The following is a 21,398-nucleotide window of genomic DNA, read 5'->3' as shown; positions in this document are numbered from 1 at the left end:
AACATGGATGGACCTAGAGATGATCATACTAAGTGAAGTAAGTCAGAAAGAGAAAGACAAATACCATATGATATCATTTACATGTGGAATCTAAAATATGACATAAATGAACTTATCTATGAAATAGAAATAGACTCACAGGCATAGAGAACAGATCTGTGGTTGCCAAGGTGGAGGCAGGGTGGGGGAGGGATGGACTGGGAGTTTGGGATTAGCAGATGCAAGGATGGATAAATGGATACATTTTGATACATAGGATGGATAAACAACAAGGTCCTACGGTGTAGCACAGGGAACTATATTCAATATCCTGTGATCAACCAAAATGGAAAAGAATATGAAAAAGAATATATATATGTATAACTGAATCACTTTGCTGTACAGCAGAAATTAACACAACGTTGTAAATCAACTATACTTTAATTAAAAATAAACACACACAAAGTTGCAGTGATTGTAATAAATGAAGTCAGGATTTAAATTCAGGTAATTTAATCTCTAAGACCCCAAAAGGAAAACACAGTTTACACTATGCAAATGGTATTTCTTACTTTTATCGTGTTTCAAAAAAAGCAATTGAGATGAATAATTGTGTGTTTACAATACTCATATTTAATTTTAAATAATTATAGTACGTGAAATATTCAAGAATGTCTTCCCAGATGTCACTTTTCTTTATGCAAAATGAAAATAAATCTGTTAATGAAAAAGACTTGTTGACTAGCTTAATAATTCCAATACATTTCCCACCTACACAAAGGGCAAAAAAACAGCTACAGAGACTTGAGATAAACACGTTTCTCTGCAATTATGACTTAAAATTTATGTCACAAATATTACATATTTCATTCTTTCTCAATGGTTTATTAAAAAAAATAGAATAGGGCCTCCCTGGTGGCGCAAGTGGTTGAGAGTCCGCCTGCCGATGCAGGGGATACGGGTTCGTGCCCCGGTCTGGGAGGATCCCATATGCCGCGGAGCGGCTGGGCCCGTGAGCCATGGCCGCTGAGCCTGCGCGTCCGGAGCCTGCGCGTCCGGAGCCTGTGCTCCGCAACGGGGGAGGCCACAACAGTGAGAGGCCCGCATACCGCAAAAAAAAAAAAAAAAAAAAAAAAAATAGAATAAAACAGATATAGGTAGGTAAAAGAAAGCTAACTTTTTACACATGACTAGGTCTTGAGTAGACCTGATAAGATTTTGAAGAATAGATAAATACTGCCAAACTTCCATGAGAAGCATAATGTTGGATGCAAAAGGGCAATAAGCAAAATACTTTATTAGTTATATCATCAAGAATTCAGGTGTCCTAAATCTCTGCTCATGCTGCTACCACTCTATTGTTTTTGCTGCTATCGCGTTACTTTTTCCTATTCTTCTCTATATGTCCTGGCTTCTGCAAACTTCTGGCTTCTATAGTCTCACTAGCTATATTGCTTCAAAATACCACTGTATGTTTCTCATGCTTTCTAACTGTGCACATTACACTCTGCAGTTCTCCTGTATGCTAATTTCTACTGACCCTTACTGTACAGGTCTATCATGAATATATCCACAGAGAAAAGATCTGATTGGGGCAGTTGCATGATTTTATGGTGCTGCTGATGAGAAGAATTTGTTTTCTTCATAGCTTGTCAACTAGATCACTGATGGCAAGTGATGGCAAAACAGTGATGTTTGTTCTTGGTGGATATAGTCTGCACAGTAGGATTCTACTAGAATGGCCACACTACGTCATGCCCTGATTGCAAGGAAAAGGGGAGCTGGAGGTGGTAGAGCTTGAAGAGAAAGTGCTGGTCCCACTAGGTTAGAAGTCAGAGATCAAATTTTGAGACTGCAAGAGTGACTGCAAATTGAAAGGAGAAATCCTGTGGCACCACAAGGGGAGGAGCCACATCATCAGCTCACAAACTGCCCTCAAACCTGAATCTTGAATTAAGAGTCTTGGCTGACTCTTATATTATTCATGCATGGGACAAGACATTAAGGAACTTGCTGAAAAGTTACAAGGGTAATGAGCAGGAATTTCAACTGCTACCTGGTACTGGCAAGAGAAAATTGAGAATTCATATTCTACCAAGTTAAAGGGGCTCTGTAAACACCTTATGCATTTCATTAACAAACAAACAAAAGGAGGCTACATGCTCTTTGGTGGGGCTAATGGCAGACTCCAGGAGGGCTCTTGCCACGGATTACTTCCCAGAATTTCTGCTGTCAGCGTCCTTGTCCCCGTGGTGAGCCACAACCACACCCCCCCTCTGCAGGAGATCCTCCAACACTAGCAGCCCTGTGGCTGACAGGGCCCTGATGCTCTGGCCTCGTGTCAGGCCTGAGCCTCTGAGGTGGGAGAGCCAAGTTCAGGACACTGGACCACCAGAGACCTCCCAGCCCCACATAATATCAATAGGTGAGAGCTCTCCCAGAGATTTCTGTCTCAACACTAAGACCCAGCTCCACCCAACAGCCAGCAAGCTTCAGTGCTGGACGCCCCATGCCAATCAACTAGCAAGACAGGAAAACAACCCCGTCTATTAGCTGCCTAAAATCATACTAAGTTCACAAACACCCCAAAACACACCACTGGACGTGGCCTTGTACACCAGAAAGACAAGATCCAGCCCCACCCACCAGAACACAGGCACAAGTACCCTCCACCGGGAAGCCTACACAAGCCACTGAACCAAACTCACCCACTGGGGGCAGACACCAAAACAACGGAACTATGAACCTGCAGCCTGCAAAAAGGAGACCCCAAACACAGTAAGCTAAACAAAATGAGAAGACAGAGAAATATGCAGCAGATGAAGGAGCAAGGTAAAAACCCACCAGATCAAACAAATGAAGAGGAAATAGGCAGTCTACCTGAAAAAGAATTCATAGTAATGGTAGTAAAGATGATCCCAAATCTTGGAAATAGAATGGAGAAAATACAAGAAATGTTTAACAAGGAAATAGAAGAACTAAAGAGCAAACAGACAATGATGAACAACACAATAAATGAAATTAAAAATTCTCTAGAAGGAATCAATAGCAGAATAAATGAGGCAGAAGAACAGATAAGTGACCTGGAAGATAAAATAGTGGAAATAACTAACGCAGAGCAGAATAAAGAAAAAAAGAATGAAAAGAATTGAGGACAGTCTCAGACACCACTGGAACAACATTAAATACACCAACATTCAAATTATACAGGTCCCGGAAGAAGAAGAGAAAAAGAAAGGGTCTGAGAAAATATTTGAAGAGATTATAGTTGAAAACTTCCCTAACACGGGAAAGGAAATAGTCAGTCAAGTCCAGGAAGCACAGAGAGTCCCATACAGGATAAACCCAAGGAGAAACATGCCAAGACACATATTAATCAAACTTCAAAAAAAATTAAATACAAAGAAAAAATACTAAAGGAGCAAGGGAAAAGCAACAAAAAACATACAAGGCAATCCCCACAAAGTTAACAGCTGAACTTTCAGCAGCAATTCTGCAAGCCAGAAGGGAGTGGTAGGACATATTTAACTGATGAAAGGGTAAAACCTACAACCAAGATTACTCTATCCAGCAAGGATCTCATTCAGATTCTATGGAGAAATTAAAACTTTTACAGACAAGCAAAGATTAAGAGAATTCAGCACCAGCAAACCAGCTTTACAACAAATACTAAAGGAACTTCTCTAGGCAGGAAACACAAGGGAAGGAAAAGACCTACAAAAACAAACTGAAAACAATTAAGAAAATGGTAATAGGAACATACATATTGATAATTACCTTAAATGCAAGTGGATTAAATGCTCCAACCAAAAGACATAGACTGGCTGAATGGATACAAATACAAGACCCATATATATGCTGTCTACAAGAGACCCACTTCAGATCTAGGGACACATACAGACTGAAAGTGAGGGGATGGAAAATGATATTCCATGCAAATGGAAATCAAAAGAAAGCTGGAGTAGCAATTCTCATATCAGACAAAATAGACTTTAAAATAAAGGCTATTATAAGAGACAAAGAAGGACACTACATAATGATCAAGGGATCAATCCAAGAATAAGATATAACAATTGTAAATATTTATGCACCCAACATAGGAGCACCTCAATACATAAGGCAAATACTAACAGCCATAAAAGGGGAAATCGACAGTAACAGAAAAATAGTAGGGGACTTTAATACCCACATTCACCAATGGACAGATCATTCAAAATGAAAATAAATGAGGAAACACAAGCTTTACATGACACATTAAACGAGATGCACTTAATTGATATTTATAGGACATTCCATCCAAAAACAACAGAATACACTTTCTTCTCAAATGCACATGGAACATTCTCCAGGCTAAATCATACCTTGGGTCACAAATCAGGCCCTGGTAAATTTAAGAAAATTGAAATCTTATAAAGTATCTTTTCTGACCACAACCTTTGAGACAAGATATCAATTACAGGAAAAAAAATAAAAAATATAAACACATGGAGGCTAAACAACACGCTACTAAATAACCAAGAGATCACTGAAGAAATCAAAGAGGAAATCAGAAATACCTAGAAACAAATAACAGTGAAAACATGACGACCCAAAACCTATAGGATGCAGCAAAAGCAGTTCTAAGAGGGAAGTTTATTACAATCCTGTCTCAAGAAACAAGAAAAATCTCAGATGAACAACCTAACCTTACACCTAAAGCAGTTAGAGAAAGATGAACAAAAAACCCACAATGTTAGCAGAAGGAAAGAAATCATAAAGATCAGATCAGAAATACATGAAACAGAAATGAAGGAAACAATAGCAACGATCAATAAAACTAAAATCTGGTTCTTTGAGAAGATAAAAAAATTGATAAACCATTAGATAGACTCATCAAGAAAAAAAGGAAGAAGACTCAAATCAACAGAATTAGAAATGAAAAAGAAGTAACAACTGACACTGCAGAAATACAAAGGATCATGAGAGATTACTACCAGCAACTATGTGCCAACAAAATGGACAACCTGGAAGAAATGGACAAATTCTTAGAAAAGCACAACCTTCCGAGACTGAACCAGGAAGAAAGAGAAAATATAAACAGACCAGTCACAAGGGCGGAAATTGAGACTGTGATGAAAAATCTTCCAACAAACAAAAGCCCAGGACCAGATGGCTTCAAAGGCGAATTCTATCAAACATTTAGAGAAGAGCTAACACCTATCCTTCTCAAACTCTTCCAAAATATAGCAGAGGGAGTAAAATGCCCAAACTCATTCTACGAGGCCACCATCACCCTGATACCAAAACCAAACAAAGATGTTACAAAAAAAGAAAACTACAGGCCAATATCACTGATGAACATTGATGCAGAAATCCTCAAATACTAGAATACTAGAAAACAAAATACTAGAAAACAGAATCCAACAAAATATTTAAAGGATCATATACCATGATCTTGTGGGGTTTATCACACGAATGCAAGGATTCTTCAATATACGCAAGTCAATCAAAGTGATACACCATATTCACAAACTGAAGGATAAAAACCATATGATAATATCAGTAGATGCAGAAAAAGCTTTCAACAAAATTCAAGGCCAGACACTATAAAACTCTTAGAGGAAAAAATAGGCAGAACACTCTATGACATAAATCATGGTAAGACCCTTTTAGACCCACCTCCTAGAGAAATGGAAATAAAAACAAAAATAAACAAATGGGACCTAATGAAACTTAAAAGCTTTTGCACAGTCAAGGAAACCATAAACAAGACGAAAAGACAACCCTCAGAATGGGAGAAAATATTTGTAAACAAAGCAACATAAAAAGGGTTAATCTCCAAAATATACAAGCAGCTCATGTAGCTGAATATCAAAAAAAACAAACAACCCAATCCATAAATGGGCAGAAGATATAAATAGACATTTCTCAAAAGAAGATATACAGATTGCCAACAAACACATAAAAGGATGATCAACATCACTAATCATTACAGAATGCAAATCAAAACTACAGTGAGGTATGACCTCACACTGATCAGATTGGCCATCATCAAAAAATCTACAAACAATAAATGCTGGAGAGGGTCTCGAGAAAAGCGAATCCTCTTGCACTGTTGGAGGGAATGTAAATTGATACAGCCACTATTGAGAACAATATGGAGGTTCCTTAAAAAACTAAAAATAGAACTACCATATGACCCAGCAATCCCACTACTCGGCATATACCCTGAGAAAACCATAATTCAAAAAGAGACATGTTCCACAATGTTCACTGCAGCACTATTTACAATAGCCAGGACATGGAAGCAACCTAAGTGTCCATCAACAGATGAATGGATAAAGATGTGGCACATACATACAATGGAATATTACTCAGCCATAAAAAGAAATGAAATTGAACTATTTGTAGTGAGGTGGATGGACCTAGAGTCTGTCATACAGGGTAAAGTAAGTCAGAAAGAGAAAAACAAATACTATATGCCAACACATATATATGGAATCTAAAAAAAAATGGTTCTGATGAACCTAGCGGCAGGACAGGAATAAAGATGCAGACGTAGGAATGGACTTAAGGACACGGGAATGGTGAAGGGTAAGCTGGGACGAATTTGGAAAGTAGCACTGATATATATACACTACCAAATGTAAAATAGATAGCTAGTGGGAAGCAGCTGCATAGCACAAGGAGATCAGCTCGGTGCTTTGTGACCACCTAGAGGGGTGGGATAGGGAGGGTGGGAGGGAGATGCAAGAGGGAGGGGATATGGGGATATATGTATACGTATTGCTGATTCACTTTGTTATACAGCAGAAACTAACACAACAGGTAAAGCAATTATACTCCAATAAAGATGTTAAAAAAAAAAAAAGAAAAATAAAGGGTGATAATTAAAAAAAAGGGCTTCCCTTGTGGCACAGTGGTTAAGAATCCGCCTGCCAGTGAAGGGGACACTTTTTTTTTTTTTTTAACATCTTTATTGGAGTATAATTGCTTTACAATGGTGTGTTAGTTTCTGCTTTATAACAAAGTGAATCAGTTATACATATACATATGTTCCCATATCTCTTCCATCTTGTGTCTCCCTTCCTCCCACCCTCACTATCCCACCCCTCTAGGTGGTCACAAACCACCTAGCTGATCTCCCTGTGCTATGCGGCTACTTCCCACTAGCTATCTATTTTACATTTGGTAGTGTATATATGTCCATGCCACTCTCTTACTTTGGGGGACACTGGTTTGATCCCTGGCCCAGGAAGATCCCACATGTGGTGGAGCAACTAAGCCCGTGTGCCACAACTACTGAGCCTGCACTCTAGCGTCCGTGAGCCACAACTACTGAGCCCATGTGCCACAACTACTGAAGCCCCCGTGCCTAGAGCCCACGATCCACAACACGAGAAGCCACGACAATGAGAAGCCCACACACCGCAATGAATAATAGCCCCTGCTCGCCACCAACTAGAGAAAGCCCGTGAACAGCAATGAAGACCCAACACAGCCAAAAATGAAAACAAATAAATTAATTAATTAAAGAAAAGAACCCTAAAAAATAAAACAAAAACAACAAAAGACAGGCCTTGTCCTAATATTAAAGACCACCAAAGATAAGGTATATGCCCTAGGACTAAACACAGTACTAAAAGACAGATGTCCTGTCAAAGTGCACATCAAAGCCTCCAAAAACACAAGACAGTTAGCTAATTATTTTGCTACCTCCTACAATAAAAAATAAATAAATGGTCAGAGAAACATAAAAGAATCTAGAGTCTCTCAAACAAGTTTTCCATAAAGATTGGCTAGTAATAATTTACTAAACATACAAAGAAGACAAAAAAGGGATCCATATTGAGGAAAAAAAAGCTAATTGAAGTACAAACGACTTGCACATGACTCAGATGTTGGAATTAGCAAACCAGAATTTAAGCATAATTATTATAATTAAGACTTAAAGGAAAAGATAATCATAATAGGTGACAATTTCAGCAGAGAAATAAAAATTCTAAAACTTAAAGTATAATATCTGATGTGAGAAATCCACCTAGTGGGCTTAAAAGCAGATTGGTAAGAGCAAGTAAAAGGGTAAATGAACCTGAAGACAAATTAATCAAAATTATCCAATCTAAATAAGAAAAAAAAGTGAAATTTAAAAAATTATGGAGCATTATTGATCTGTGAGTCAACATCAAGTAGTCTAATAAACATGTATTTAGAGTTCCAAGAGAGGAAAGAGAGAAAGGTATAGATATAATCTTTAAGGAAATAATGGTCAGAATTTTTTTCCAAAATTTGATTTAAAATACACTGTCTGTGAACTCTAACCAATAAAGCAAGAAAAATAAATAAATAAGATAAATACAGGAAAGAAAGAAATAAAAGGCCATAAAATCGTACATGGGAGACATCCTAGAGAATTTTAAATTAGTTTACAACTTGTACAAACAGTTCTTCCTATAAAGATATAGTAATCTATAAAGTGAGGGATTTGTATAAGAGGAGACAAATAAATCAAAGAGAAGTCTAAAATTAGATTCAACCACATATATGGTCAATTTCTTTTCAACAAAGAACCCAAATAGCTCAACGGATAAAAGAAAGTCTCCACAACAAATAGTGCTGGAGTAAGAGGATGTGTATAGAGATAATAAATTTTGACCCCTACCAAATGCCATTCACAGAAATTTGTTCCAATATTACAGACCCAAAGAGAAAATTAAAGTTCAAAACATTCCAAAAGAAATCCTAAGATAATTTATTTGAAAGTTTGTGATAGTCAAATATTTCTTAGAGAAAATACAGTGAAACTAACCATAAAATTTTTAAATGATAAATTAATCTTCAAAATTCAATATTTCTTTTCATGAAAAGTCATCAGGAAGAAAATAAAAAGGCATGCTACAAGCTGAGGGAACATTTAAAATACATATATATATATTTTTTTTTTTTTTTTTTTTTTTTTGCGGTATGCGGGCCTCTCACTGTTGTGGCCTCCCCCGTTGCGGAGCACAGGCTCCGGACGCGCAGGCTCAGCGGCCATGGCTCACGGGCCCAGCCGCTCCGCGGCATATGGGATCCTCCCAGACCGGGGCACGAACCCGTATCCCCTGCATCGGCAGGCGGACTCTCAACCACTTGCGCCACCAGGGAGGCCCTAAAATACATATATTTGACATTGATTTATATCTAGAATCTATAAAGAATTTCAACAAATCAATTAGGCAAACAACTTAATAAAAAATAAGAGTTTGAGCAGACAGTTCATTAAAGCAAATGTATCAGTGTCCAATAAATACATGTAATACTGTTCAACATCGTTAGTTATTAGGGAAGTATTACCACCAAAAGATAGCTCTTAACCCACATTAGACTGGGTAAAATTAATGTTAACAATTCATTGTAATCCTATCTCCCAGCCATCCCAAATATCCCTCCCCTGGGAAAAACAGTTGGCTACCTACATGTATTTCTAGAGTCATTTTAGGCATATGTGAACATACAAAACATAGAGTTGTTTTCTTTTTTGACATATAAATATTAGTATACACTATACCCTGTTATGTAACTTGATTTATTTGGAGATCCATCCATATTAGTACATAAAGAGATCACTCATGTTTGTAACTGAAAATAATGTTCCATGTAGAAGCTTCAGTTTAACACTATAAAAATCATCGAATCATATGGTTCAAATCTTCAATACCAAGTAATTATTTTTATATTTATTTGCTCAAGCATCATCTGATATGTATATGAACAATATGATAGCAAATTTAAGTTAAATCAAAGGTAACAGATAAAGTTACTACCGTTACTGTATTATCTAAATCAGCTGACACCCAAATATCATCTAATATCTTAAAAAATAATTCCAATATTCCATAGTTACTAAGTTTAAAACATGTATTAAATAAATATTTTTCTAATTACATTTAGCAAACTCATAAGAAAAGTATATAATTGACTATGGACTGCAGACACTTTAGATGATGAACAATAAACAAAAACATTGTCATAAAAATTAAGCAACAGGGTACAGTTTTAAGCAGAATGTTTTGTAACTTTCAAAAAGAGGAAGAGATAGATGCTATTGTTTCTTCATTGAAGTAACTCAAAACTAAGCAGAAAATTTCTTTATAAACTCTTTAGTTCGTTATATGACCTACTTTATCTCTCATTTACAATCTTTCAAAAACATGTTGTTAGTTTTTTTTTTCTTCCTCTTATCCTTATCTGATTGAAGTGAATAAACTTTTCTTCACTTTTAGAAAATCATACTTCCTTTAGGCCAGATTCCCCTCAGTGAAAAGTGATTTTATGGATGTCAGTAGAAGTGAAATAACTGTAAGAAATCAAACCTCCATCCAGGTATGTACAGGGTTCTTTGGTCAATACTGCCACATCTATGGCTCATATATTGTTTCTGTGAATGGAGACCCAAGTATGATGCCTGAAAATAAACAGTGCCAAAGTGGCCTAAAGGGGCTAACATATTTTACAGTCACAAAGTGGGTATTTTTCTAGGCTGAAGGCCACTGTTTTCAGTTTTTATTTGTTATTTCTTAATCTAATATGTATTAATCTCTAAAAAGTAGGGCAAAAGCATGATAATATTTTTTTTTTCTTTTAAAAAGGTTAAGTCTTCTCCTCACTCCAGTTCTTTATATCACTTGCTCCTCTCTCCAGAAGCAGCCACTGCTACAAATCTCTTGGCTCTACTTCCTGAGTGGTTCTGTTATTAGTAAACAAATGGTAGTATGCTGTCTATAATAATTAATGCAATTAAGTACACAGCTGTAAAAATTTTAGAAATGTACTCACAGCTAATGTATAATTTAAAATTCCAAGAATCAAACCTTAATTTCAGAAGGTATGCTCTTACTTCTGTGCCGCTGAACTGTAGTAACTATGCGTACAGTACTTGCAAAAGTCTAAGTGAGAGGCTCTAATGCATTGTTTTCAAATTAGAATGAAGCCACATGGAGCTTCTGAGCTTAAAAGAAATGTCTGACCACTGGCTTTCCTCTACTCCCCATTTACTTCTTAGGATAGAACACAAGCCCTGGCTCATGGACTTCTTGGAGGGCCACAGGAAAAGGCAAAAGTTACTTAGGCACCATTATTCTGTATCCAGACTAATTCCAGACCCAACACATGGCATGACCTGGAGCAGAGCTGCTATAAAAACGTATTTCTCCTTTAACCCCTCCATGTAAATCATCAGAAAGCTTCCCTCCACTGATTTAAACAAATTTGTCTTTGACCTCTAGAGTCAGAATTGGCCTCAACAACTCTTTCAGATGGTTGCAGTACTGACTGTTTGATGTATGTCAGCTACCATAAAATGCAATACTATTTCATGACAGATCTTCAAATAATGCCACATACGTCCGAAGTCATGGTAACAGTCTCTTTATTCCAAGTAAATCAGTAGCATGAAATACTGCAGATTAATGAAATAATGCACTTTGTTGTATCAAGCTTTGGCATCTAATGCAGCTGTGATTTGTGGTAGTGTTCAACCAGTTGCAACACCTGTCAGCATGCTTCCTCTAGAACTTCAAAAGGCTTCTGATAAATACCAAATGCTTGAAAGGGTTCTAATGTGCATAAGTAAGAATTTTTCAGGGTCTGTGATTTTTGGTATTTAACAACCAGATCAGTATGATAGTTCATAAAACAATCAGTTGCTTAATGATCTATCTGCAAACATCCAAGTCTGACAATTTGAAATACCACAGAAGACCCAAGAAATTATATTTGTTCACTTTTCTGGAAGAAAAAAACTTATTGAACACTCTTTAAATAAAACCTAAACTCTAAAACTAGAGAAAGATTTCCAATCAAAAAATATTTAGATAATTTCTTTAAGCATTAAGTGTTTTTCAAGGAGTTTTCAAACAGTTTCCACCGATTGATATATATATGTATATATAAATAAAAATGTATAAACATTATATGCCTTATATAATTAAATATTGTTCATTATATAACAAGAAATTCTATTTTACATATAAATTATAACTAGTATATATTAAATATATAAACAAAATATTCACAAATATATACATATATATAAATTTATATCTCTAAATTGAAATGAATTTCAACATCTTTATGTTTAATAAACTGTAATACAGGAAGATATTGTATTGAGTACAGTATTAAAACACTTTGGTACTTAACAGTTCAAAAATTATTTTATTTAATTGAGACCAACTGGCCTCATTGCTTCTTATAAACGTTGCAATATATATTCAGTAAAAAGGAATAAAAATGAACACATGTTTCTCCTTAAAGAAGGCAGACAAAGGTTTTTCTTACACAATAAATCAGCTGCTAGTGGATTTCTAGGACATTGCTTTAGGCTATTTAGGTATAAAACTTAAGAAAAAAAATTACCTTTGTGTGGATCCAAAACTGGTAGAGGAGATTGAACTGAAGATGAACAGCATAGACTGAAGGTGGTATGAAGAGGGCCAGTGGAGTGTAGAATATCTGAAAGATTAAAACATTGTAAATGTACACATAGGATTTCTCAACATAACATATACTATTACTAATGATTCAATATTTTGAGTCTATCCTTCAGCAAATATGCCTTATGTTTAGCAAATATATCTTATTCTGTACATTTTATTGCCATGTTTGACTTTGCAACATTAATTTTTCCACATGATGATAAAGTTATAGACATGTTGGAGCTAAGTCCACTGGACTTCTATTTCACATTTAATATTGTCTTGTTAACATAGCATACAATGTATGTTATTTCCTTAATCTTGAAAAGGTTGGGTGTATTTCCTGGAAGTAAAGAGGTTTTTTAATATATACAAAAATACTCACTTTCTTTAAGTAAAAGAAATGTAGGAGCATGTGCCCTTATACCTTGACAGCTCCTAAACACTGTATTATTATGGCATTCTGAGTAACGAAATGAAATTATAGTAAAAGACAGTAACTTCATATGAGAAGGGGAAAGAATACATTTTCCCTCTTAAATTTTACTTTATTATTTTGTGGTTGATAATATCTCCTGTTTTTTTTCAAAGTTAGTAAAGAAGGAGCTATGATATTGTGCCATTGTGGAAACAAGTTTTGAAGATCCCTATTTCCTAACAGATGGAAATGCCTCTGCCTTGGGAAAACTTATTCGTAAACCACTGGTTAGAATCAACGAGTAAGCACAATCTGCTGTGTTCTCCCATGACTTTTATCCTCAAGAGTGGTTTCATGTTGTAAGAAAACTTTTTATGGGCCTCCCTGGTGGCGCAGTGGTTGAGAGTCCGCCTGCCGATGCAGGGGATACGGGTTCGTGTCCCGGTCTGGGAGGATCCCATATGCCGCGGAGCGGCTGGGCCCGTGAGCCATGGCCGCTGGGCCTGCGCGTCCGGAGCCTGTGCTCCGCAACGGGAGAGGCCACAACAGTGAGAGACCCACATACCGCAAAAAGAAAAAAAAAAAAAAAAGAAAACTTTTTATTAAATGAAAAACCAAACAACAAAATAGGAAGAAAAAGAATCAGACTTTGACTTTACATTTTGGATTTTATAAAGTTAATATTTCCAAAAGATGAGATATTTTAAAAACATGCTTTCAGAATACTACAATTTTATTTCTGAATTATTTTAAAGCTTTTGTTCTCAATTAGGTCAAATATGATTTCAACAATGTTTAGTAATGAGGATATATTTGAAATCAGACATTTCTGTAAACTCTTATAGTTTTTGTTTTGAACTTTAAGTCATGAAAAATCTCAGCTGTCATCATAACAGGATCAGTTTCATTATTTATAAATTCATTATTAAGCAATGGATTAGATTAGTGAACAACAAAAGAACACTGGGCTCTTACTCAAGACATTCCCTTTTAAGCCTTCATTCCACTATTGAATGGCTCTGTAATATTTACAAATTTCTTAAACTTCTCTAGGCTCCAGTTTCCTCAAGTGACTGGTGAAGGAGAAGACCATCTGAAATCTAGCCATCTCTTTAGTTCCAAAAAATCTCTAATATTGTGATTTGATTTGAGAATATATTAATATAGTTCTCTTATAATAGGTGAAAAAATTTTTGAAACACATACATGACCAATGATTTTTTTTTTTTTTTTTTTTTGCGGTATGCGGGCCTCTCACTGTTGTGGCCTCCCCCGTTGCGGAGCACAGGCTCTGGACGCGCAGGCTCCGGACGCGCAGGCTCAGCGGCCATGGCTCACGGGCCCAGCCGCTCCGCGGCATATGGGATCCTCCCAGACCGGGGCACGAACCCGTATCCCCTGCATCGGCAGGCGGACTCTCAACCACTTGCGCCACCAGGGAGGCCCATGACCAATGATTTAAGTATTTTAAGTTAAGGAATATTTTGGAAACTTTGAGATGTAAATAAAAATATAGAACAAACGTATTTTTTTTTTTTTTTCTTTTTGCGGTATGCGGGCCTCTCACTGTTGTGGCCTCTCCCGTTGCGGAGCACAGGCTCCGGACGCGCAGGCCCAGCGGCCATGGCTCACGGGCCCAGCCGCTCCGCGGCATATGGGATCCTCCCAGACCGGGGCACGAACCCGTATCCCCTGCATCGGCAGGCGGACTCTCAACCACTGCGCCACCAGGGAGGCCCTGAACAAACGTATCTTGATGCTTAATAAATAGTTCTATCTGGAAAAAGAGTTCATACAAGATGACTATTTATAGTTCATTATAATTCCTCAAAGTGTGAAGAAATAGTCCTTGGAGATAACAACAGCTATTATGGAAAAGGGTGTTCTATCATCAGATAAACTGTGAAGAGTTGAGTAAGGCAAGTGAACTTTCTTTACCTTAGAACTTCTCAGAGACATGCTAGTACAAACCACAAGCCTGTTAGCCCATAGAACACTTTCTTAAGGAATTTCCCATAAGATTTCCTAAAAACGTATTTGATGAACCATGTTGTTGAATTGGAAGAATCAGTATTCTAATATGACCATATTGCCCAAGGCAATATACAGATTCAATGCAATCTTTATCAAATTACAAATGGTATTTTTCACAAAACTGGAACAAAAAGCTTTTTAATTTGTATGGAAGCACAGAAGACCCCAAATAGCCAAAACAAGCTTGAGAAAGAAGAACGGAGCTGGAGGAACCATGCTGCCTGACTTCAGACTATATTACAAAACTACAGTAATTAAAACAGTATAGTACTGGCACAAAACCAAACAAATAGATCAATGGAACAGGTTAGAAAGTCCAGAAATAAACCCACACACTTACAGTCAATTAATCTATGACAAAGAAGGCAAGAATATATAATGGAGAAAAGACAGTCTCTTCAATAACTGGTACTGGGAAAACTGGACAGCTACATGCAAAAGAATAAAATTAGAACATTTTCTAACACCATATACAAAAATAACCTTAAAATGGATTAATGACCCAAATGTAAGACTGGATACTATAAAATTCCTAGAGGAAGACATAGGCAGAACACTCTGACATAAATTGCAGCAATATTTTTTTGAATCCATCTCCTACAGTAATGGAAACAAAAGCAAAAATAAACAATGGGACCTAATTAAACTTAAAAGCTTTTGCAGAGCAAAGGAAACCATAAACAAAAAGACAACATATGGAATGGAAGAAAATATTTGCAAATGATGCTACTGACAAGGGCTTAATTTCAAAAATATATAAACAGCTCATACAGCTCAATATAAAAAAAATCCAATCAAAAAATAGCAGAAACAGACATTTCTCCAAAGAAGACATCCAGATGGCCAACAGGCACCTGAAAAGATGCTCAACATTGCTAATTATTAGAGAAACGCAAATCAAAACTACAATGAGGTACGGCCTCACATCGCTCAGAATGACCATCATAAAAAACTCTAAAAATAATCAATGCTAGAGAGGGTGTGGAGAAAAGGGAACCCTCCCACTCTGTTGGTGGGAATGTAAATTGGTGCAGCCACTGTGGAGAACAGTATGGAGGTTCCTTAAAAAGTAAAAATAGAGTTACCATATGATCCTGCAATCCCACTCCTGGGCATATAGCTGAAGAGAACTCTAATTTGAAAGATCCATACACCTCAACGTTCACAGCAGCACTATTTACAATAGCCAAGACATGGAAGCAACCTAAATGTCCATCGACAGATGAATGGATAAAGAAGATGTGGTATCTTGATACAATGGAATATTACTCAGCCATTAAAAATGAATGAAATAATGCCATTGGTAGCAACATGGATGGACCTAGAGATTATCATACTAAGTAAAGTAAGTCAGACAGAGAAAGACAAATATCATATGATATCACTTATATGTGGAATAAAAAATATGATACAAATGAATTTATTTACAAAACAGAAATGGACCCATAGGCCTGGAAAACAAACATAATTACCAAAGGGAAAGGGGGGAGGGGGTTTGGATAAATTGGGATATTGGGATTAACAGATACACACTACTATATATAAAATAGATAAACAACAAGGATCTACTTTAGCACAGGGAACTATATTCGATATCTTGTAATAACCTATAGTGGGGAAGAATGTGGAAAAGTATATATATATGTGTGTGTGCATATATATATATATATATATATATATATATATATATATACACACATATGTATATTTAATTGAATCACTTTGCTATACACCTGAAACATTATGAATCAACTATGCTTCACTTTTAAAAAATTGATGATACAATGTCTCAAATCTTACAAATCAGTAAATATAATGATGAACTTACAATTAGAAAAATGAACTCAGCATAAATTACAAAAAATAACATTTCTAATAAGAAATAAAGATATATGTCAGGGAGTAAGTCACATGAATCATATTAAAATTAATTTCTTGTGATTAATATAATACTATAAAAAGAGTCTAATGATACAATTAAGGTTCCAATTTCTAAAATTGAAATCAGCTTAGTAAATGTCATCTAGTTCTGAGAATTCTTATCTTCTTCTCTACTTCCAAATCCTATACAGTTTTTAAAACTGGTTTAAATGCCACTTCCATCATAAAGCTTCAGATGGTACTAATTTGTCAGAAGAAATTTCTCTTTCCTCAAACTTAAACTCTCAGTACCTGGGCCAGAGGATATTATACTGTTTCCTGAATATATCCATTTCTGCCATGCATTCAAACCCATGTTATTCTGACTCCAAAGCTCTTTTGCCTTCAATTACACTATCTACCTTAGGTTATTTTATTATCTTTAGATAGAGGTCATATATAATAGGGTCATGAAGGAGAGAAACAACACAGATCTGTATGTGTGAGGAGAGAATATAGGTCTAGAGGTGACCTTAGGCTAATGGGGAGGAGATGAGTGGGTTTTATTCTGTTTATCAAGTAAATGGGGCAGGCAGGGCTTGTATGAGGAAGCATCATGAAGCAAGAAGCATTACAGGATGGACAAGAGATTGGGGGGAACCATGGAATTCATGGATAGATCTCAAGGAGTCTGTGAACCCCCTGGATAGGACTATAATAAAGTGTGAACTTGTATGTATGGGGGAATGTGTGATTTTCTAAAGAAACAATCTATAGCTTTCATCAGGAAGTCTCTGGGGAATCTGTGGCTCACCACAGCCAAACAAAAACAAAAGATAATTTAGACATTGGTCAAACCAGAGAGGGAGCATTTTAATGCCATTCTAAGGAGATTGGATTTATCCTAGGCCAGGAGGGAGTAGTTAACGTGTTATTTTTAAGCTTGTAAGAAATATAAAAGTGGTATGAAATCCTATTTGTATAGCCCAGTGAAAAATCATGCACATTCACCACAGCAGCAGCCATGGAAATGGTACAAGAGACCAATGGATTTGGTAACTATTTAAACATAGGAAATGAGAGAAACAGGAGAATTGGAAGACACCCAGATACCTGGCTTGTGTGAAGGGTGATGTTGTTCACCAAGATGATGAATAGGAGGAAGAGTAGATTTATAAAGTTCATCTTAGGGTATATTGTGTTGAAGCCCTTGAGGAATATTCCAAGAAAGCTGTTGAGGAAGCAAATATGTCCTGCAAATACCAACTGAACTAAAAAATGACACTGGATTTGCAGCTATGGATCAGTGGAGCAGTAGGCCTGGAATGCAAACCTCAGTAAGTTGAAGAATCATTCAAAGGAGGTGATGAAACAGAGGTAGGTTTGATTTACTTCTCTCTTTCTCCAAGAACAAGGAAGGAGAGAGCTGGAGGTATTTCTTGAATAGAACATATGGATGAGGGAGGAGATATTGTGTGTGTGTGTGTGTGTGTGTGTGTGTGTGTTTTAATGCAAGAGACATGAATATATTTATGGTATATTCAGAAGGAGCCAGTTGAGAGGAAGAGGGACAAATGCCAGGAGTCACTGACAGGACAAAGTCCAACAGAGGAACACAGTAGGACCAATGTCACCAATCTAAGGATTAGACCTACTGAAGAGAGGTGAACATTTTCTGCAAAACTAGAGGTAAAGTATATACAGTAGGTCCTTGTTGGTTATCTATGAACCTAAATGGGAAAAGAACTTGAAAAAGAATAGATACATGTATATGTATAACTGAATCACTTTGCTGTATGCCTGAAACAAACACAACATTGTTAATCAACTATACTCTATAGTATCAACTATATCTATATCTATCAACTCTATATCTATCAACTATATTATATAATATAATATTAAAAATTTTAAATTAAATTAAATTAAAATTTTTTTAAAGTATATGTACTTGTGAATTCACAAATCTTAATGAAAATATCTGAACAGAAATAGAGAGAGGGAAAACCAGAAAAACTAATTTCTCTGTGAAGTTTTAAATTAATTTATTGGCTGACAAATAGGGGCAGCAGTGGAAAGATCTTGAGGAGACTGAGGAATTTTAGAAAGCCTTCTCCCAGGTAGGGGGGAGCCTCATGTTTATGGCTTGGTGAGCAGCACTGACCGCTCATTTGGGTTTGGAAGCCATTCGTGGAGGGGCACCAAACTCCCAGCTGGCGATGGAGGACACCCATGGCACTCAGCAAGCTGGGTGTGGGAGTGAAGCAGGTGAGTGACCAAATTCAAGCAAGGCTTGGGGACTTAAGGGCAGATGTAGCAGAAGGAGGTAGCCTGTGCTTTCTGGAGTCATGGGCATTACGCATCTTAGGTTAGATGAAGTAGGAAGGAAAGCCATGAGGAATGACAAGTTGGGAGAAAAAGCAGGGGTTGACAGAGGAGAGCTGTCCATGAATAAGCTGTAAGCAAAATGGTTGAAGCTCAAGGGTATAATTACTTTGAAAGAGATATTTTTTAAAAAATCTTTTGAGCTCCAGATTCATGTCTATTTTATTTTAATAAAGTAGTTTAACCTGACTAATATCTGCATTTCTATGATTCTTGTTTATTTCTGTAATACTTTACAGACATTTTCCTTGAGAATTGAGAAACTAAAGATTGAATAATTCCTTAAGTCTGTGATTAGCAATGACAGAGAGCCAATTCCTCTTATTGCGGGTAGAGTACTCATCTCCGTCCTTAAAACGCATCCACTTAAATTGTTATGTTTGGAGAAAGTGCTTGTGTTTCCACTTAGAAAGTCTACTTTAAGAAATCTGGGCCCACCCTTCTGTTCCCATTTCTGTGCTCTTAGCCATTTCCCCTTTCCCCATTCCGCCTTCTTATACATCCTGTATTCTAGCCATACTCATACTGTGATGGGTTGAATTATGTCCCCTAAAAAGGGAAGATTTGGACACAGAGACAGACATGAACCCAGGAGGAACTTCATGTGAAGAGGAAGGCAGCAATCGGAGTGATACATCTACAACACAATGAACACCAAAAACTGCCAGCAAACCACAAGAAGCTGTGGATCTGATGCTTCCTCACAGCCCTCAGAAGGAACCATTCCTGCCGATACCTTGATCTTAGATTTCTAGCCTCCAGAACTGTGAGACAATGCACATCAGGTGTTCTAAGTCACAGTTTTTGGTACTTTGTTAGGGAAGTTCTAAGAAAATAACACATACCATACATGTTACTTGCCATTCCCTGCGTTTATCATATTTGTTCATAATTTTGTGTTTTCACAGACATTCTCCTTCTACATAATGTTCCACTTACAACCATATTCATGGCAAAATTTTTTTCTTCTTACAGATTGGGCTCAAGCCTCGTTTCTTCTGTGATGCTTCACTTGACCCTCCTTGGTTCTCAGAGCAGACATCTCTCTCTAAATCCTTAACTATCTGTATTACAATGGCTGTAGACTTGATTGAATCCCTCCAAGGAAAGTAATCACCTTAAGAACAAAAGCTCATGTCTTACTTCTCTTCATATCCCCAACCTCTGCCACCATGAAGATCTCTGCCAGTCAAAAGTGTATATAGAGAAAAAATGAGTGTATGCGTTTCTCAAAACAAGAAAAATAACATGTAAAGGGAGTGTTTTAGCCACTTGAACATTTTTTTTAATGCCAATAAGATAATGCTGTTTTATGTAGAGGTCTTCACTATGATTCCCCTTATTTATCCTTCATTATAAGGACTACAAGTGACTATCAGATTTCTGTAAAGAAAAATATCAAAATTCAGGGGAAAATTTTATTTTTACCAAATTTCAAAATGGCTTGGTAAGCACCAGAATAGTTCCATTTTGCTGATCTGTGCTAGAATCAAGGATCTAAAACTGGTCAACACACAAACTGGCAAAGTGCTTCTTTTATTTAATGTATGGACATAAACTTTGTCTTACTAATGTCTTTGAATGGAGGTTGAGGGTGGTAAAGGGATACCTTGGAGTTCTGAGGCAAGGTCCTGAGAGAAGTTTTGTTTTTTTTACTTCATGGGAGGCTCAAGGCATGTTTTCCTTCTGTGACATAAGAGTTGTGAGAATTTTATCCCCACTGCATTTGACTGCATTACATCAAAGTTGTTAGTTTCTTGTGTCTTTGTTTGTTCGCATTTGTCTTTATATAAGTCCAACTCCCACTCCCATATATTGAAAAATAGTCTTTGCTTATACAGTTTGGCAGAGAGTATGTCATAATAAAAAGATCTGAGATTTCACTAAAAGTTCCTCTGCGGTTTTATGTGTAATATAAAAACAATATTATACATGTGAATCATACTTGAATAGTTCAAAGAATTTACACACTCATTATTTAAGGTGATCTTCCAATAACAATATGAGAAGGCAGAGCAAATATTAATGCCTAATTTCATGTTCAAAATCACTGAGATTCAAACATTACTTAATTGGTTTAGTGTGGCAAATTTGGCTAATAACTGATCTAAGGCTGGAACCCAGACTTCTTTCTTCCAAGTGAATTGTTCTCTACTGTTTTCTCAATGAAATTAGTATGTATTTTGAAATTATTATGCTCAAAAATAACATCATCATACATTTACATAGTCCCTAACTTATAGATATAAAGGTTTTCACAAATTGATATTTTAACTGTATGTCTT

The 21,398-nt window shown here is 36.4% G+C and overlaps 1 protein-coding gene across 1 annotated transcript in view; it reads right to left on the bottom strand.

Annotated features, from left to right (window-relative positions):
* Positions 1–21,398, bottom strand: part of AGMO (alkylglycerol monooxygenase) — a 353,562-nt gene that overhangs the window by 210,499 nt on the left and 121,665 nt on the right. Inside the window, exon 5 of the mRNA XM_060108676.1 lies at positions 12,358–12,453. Within this exon, the coding sequence (XP_059964659.1) occupies positions 12,358–12,453 (96 nt within the window). The remainder of the gene's footprint in view (positions 1–12,357; positions 12,454–21,398) is intronic.

Source organism: Mesoplodon densirostris, chromosome 9 (genome assembly GCF_025265405.1).
Source record: "Mesoplodon densirostris isolate mMesDen1 chromosome 9, mMesDen1 primary haplotype, whole genome shotgun sequence".
Taxonomy (NCBI): domain Eukaryota; kingdom Metazoa; phylum Chordata; class Mammalia; order Artiodactyla; family Ziphiidae; genus Mesoplodon; species Mesoplodon densirostris.
Note: the sequence above shows the minus strand (reverse complement) of the source record. Positions and strands in the feature narration are given on the sequence as shown.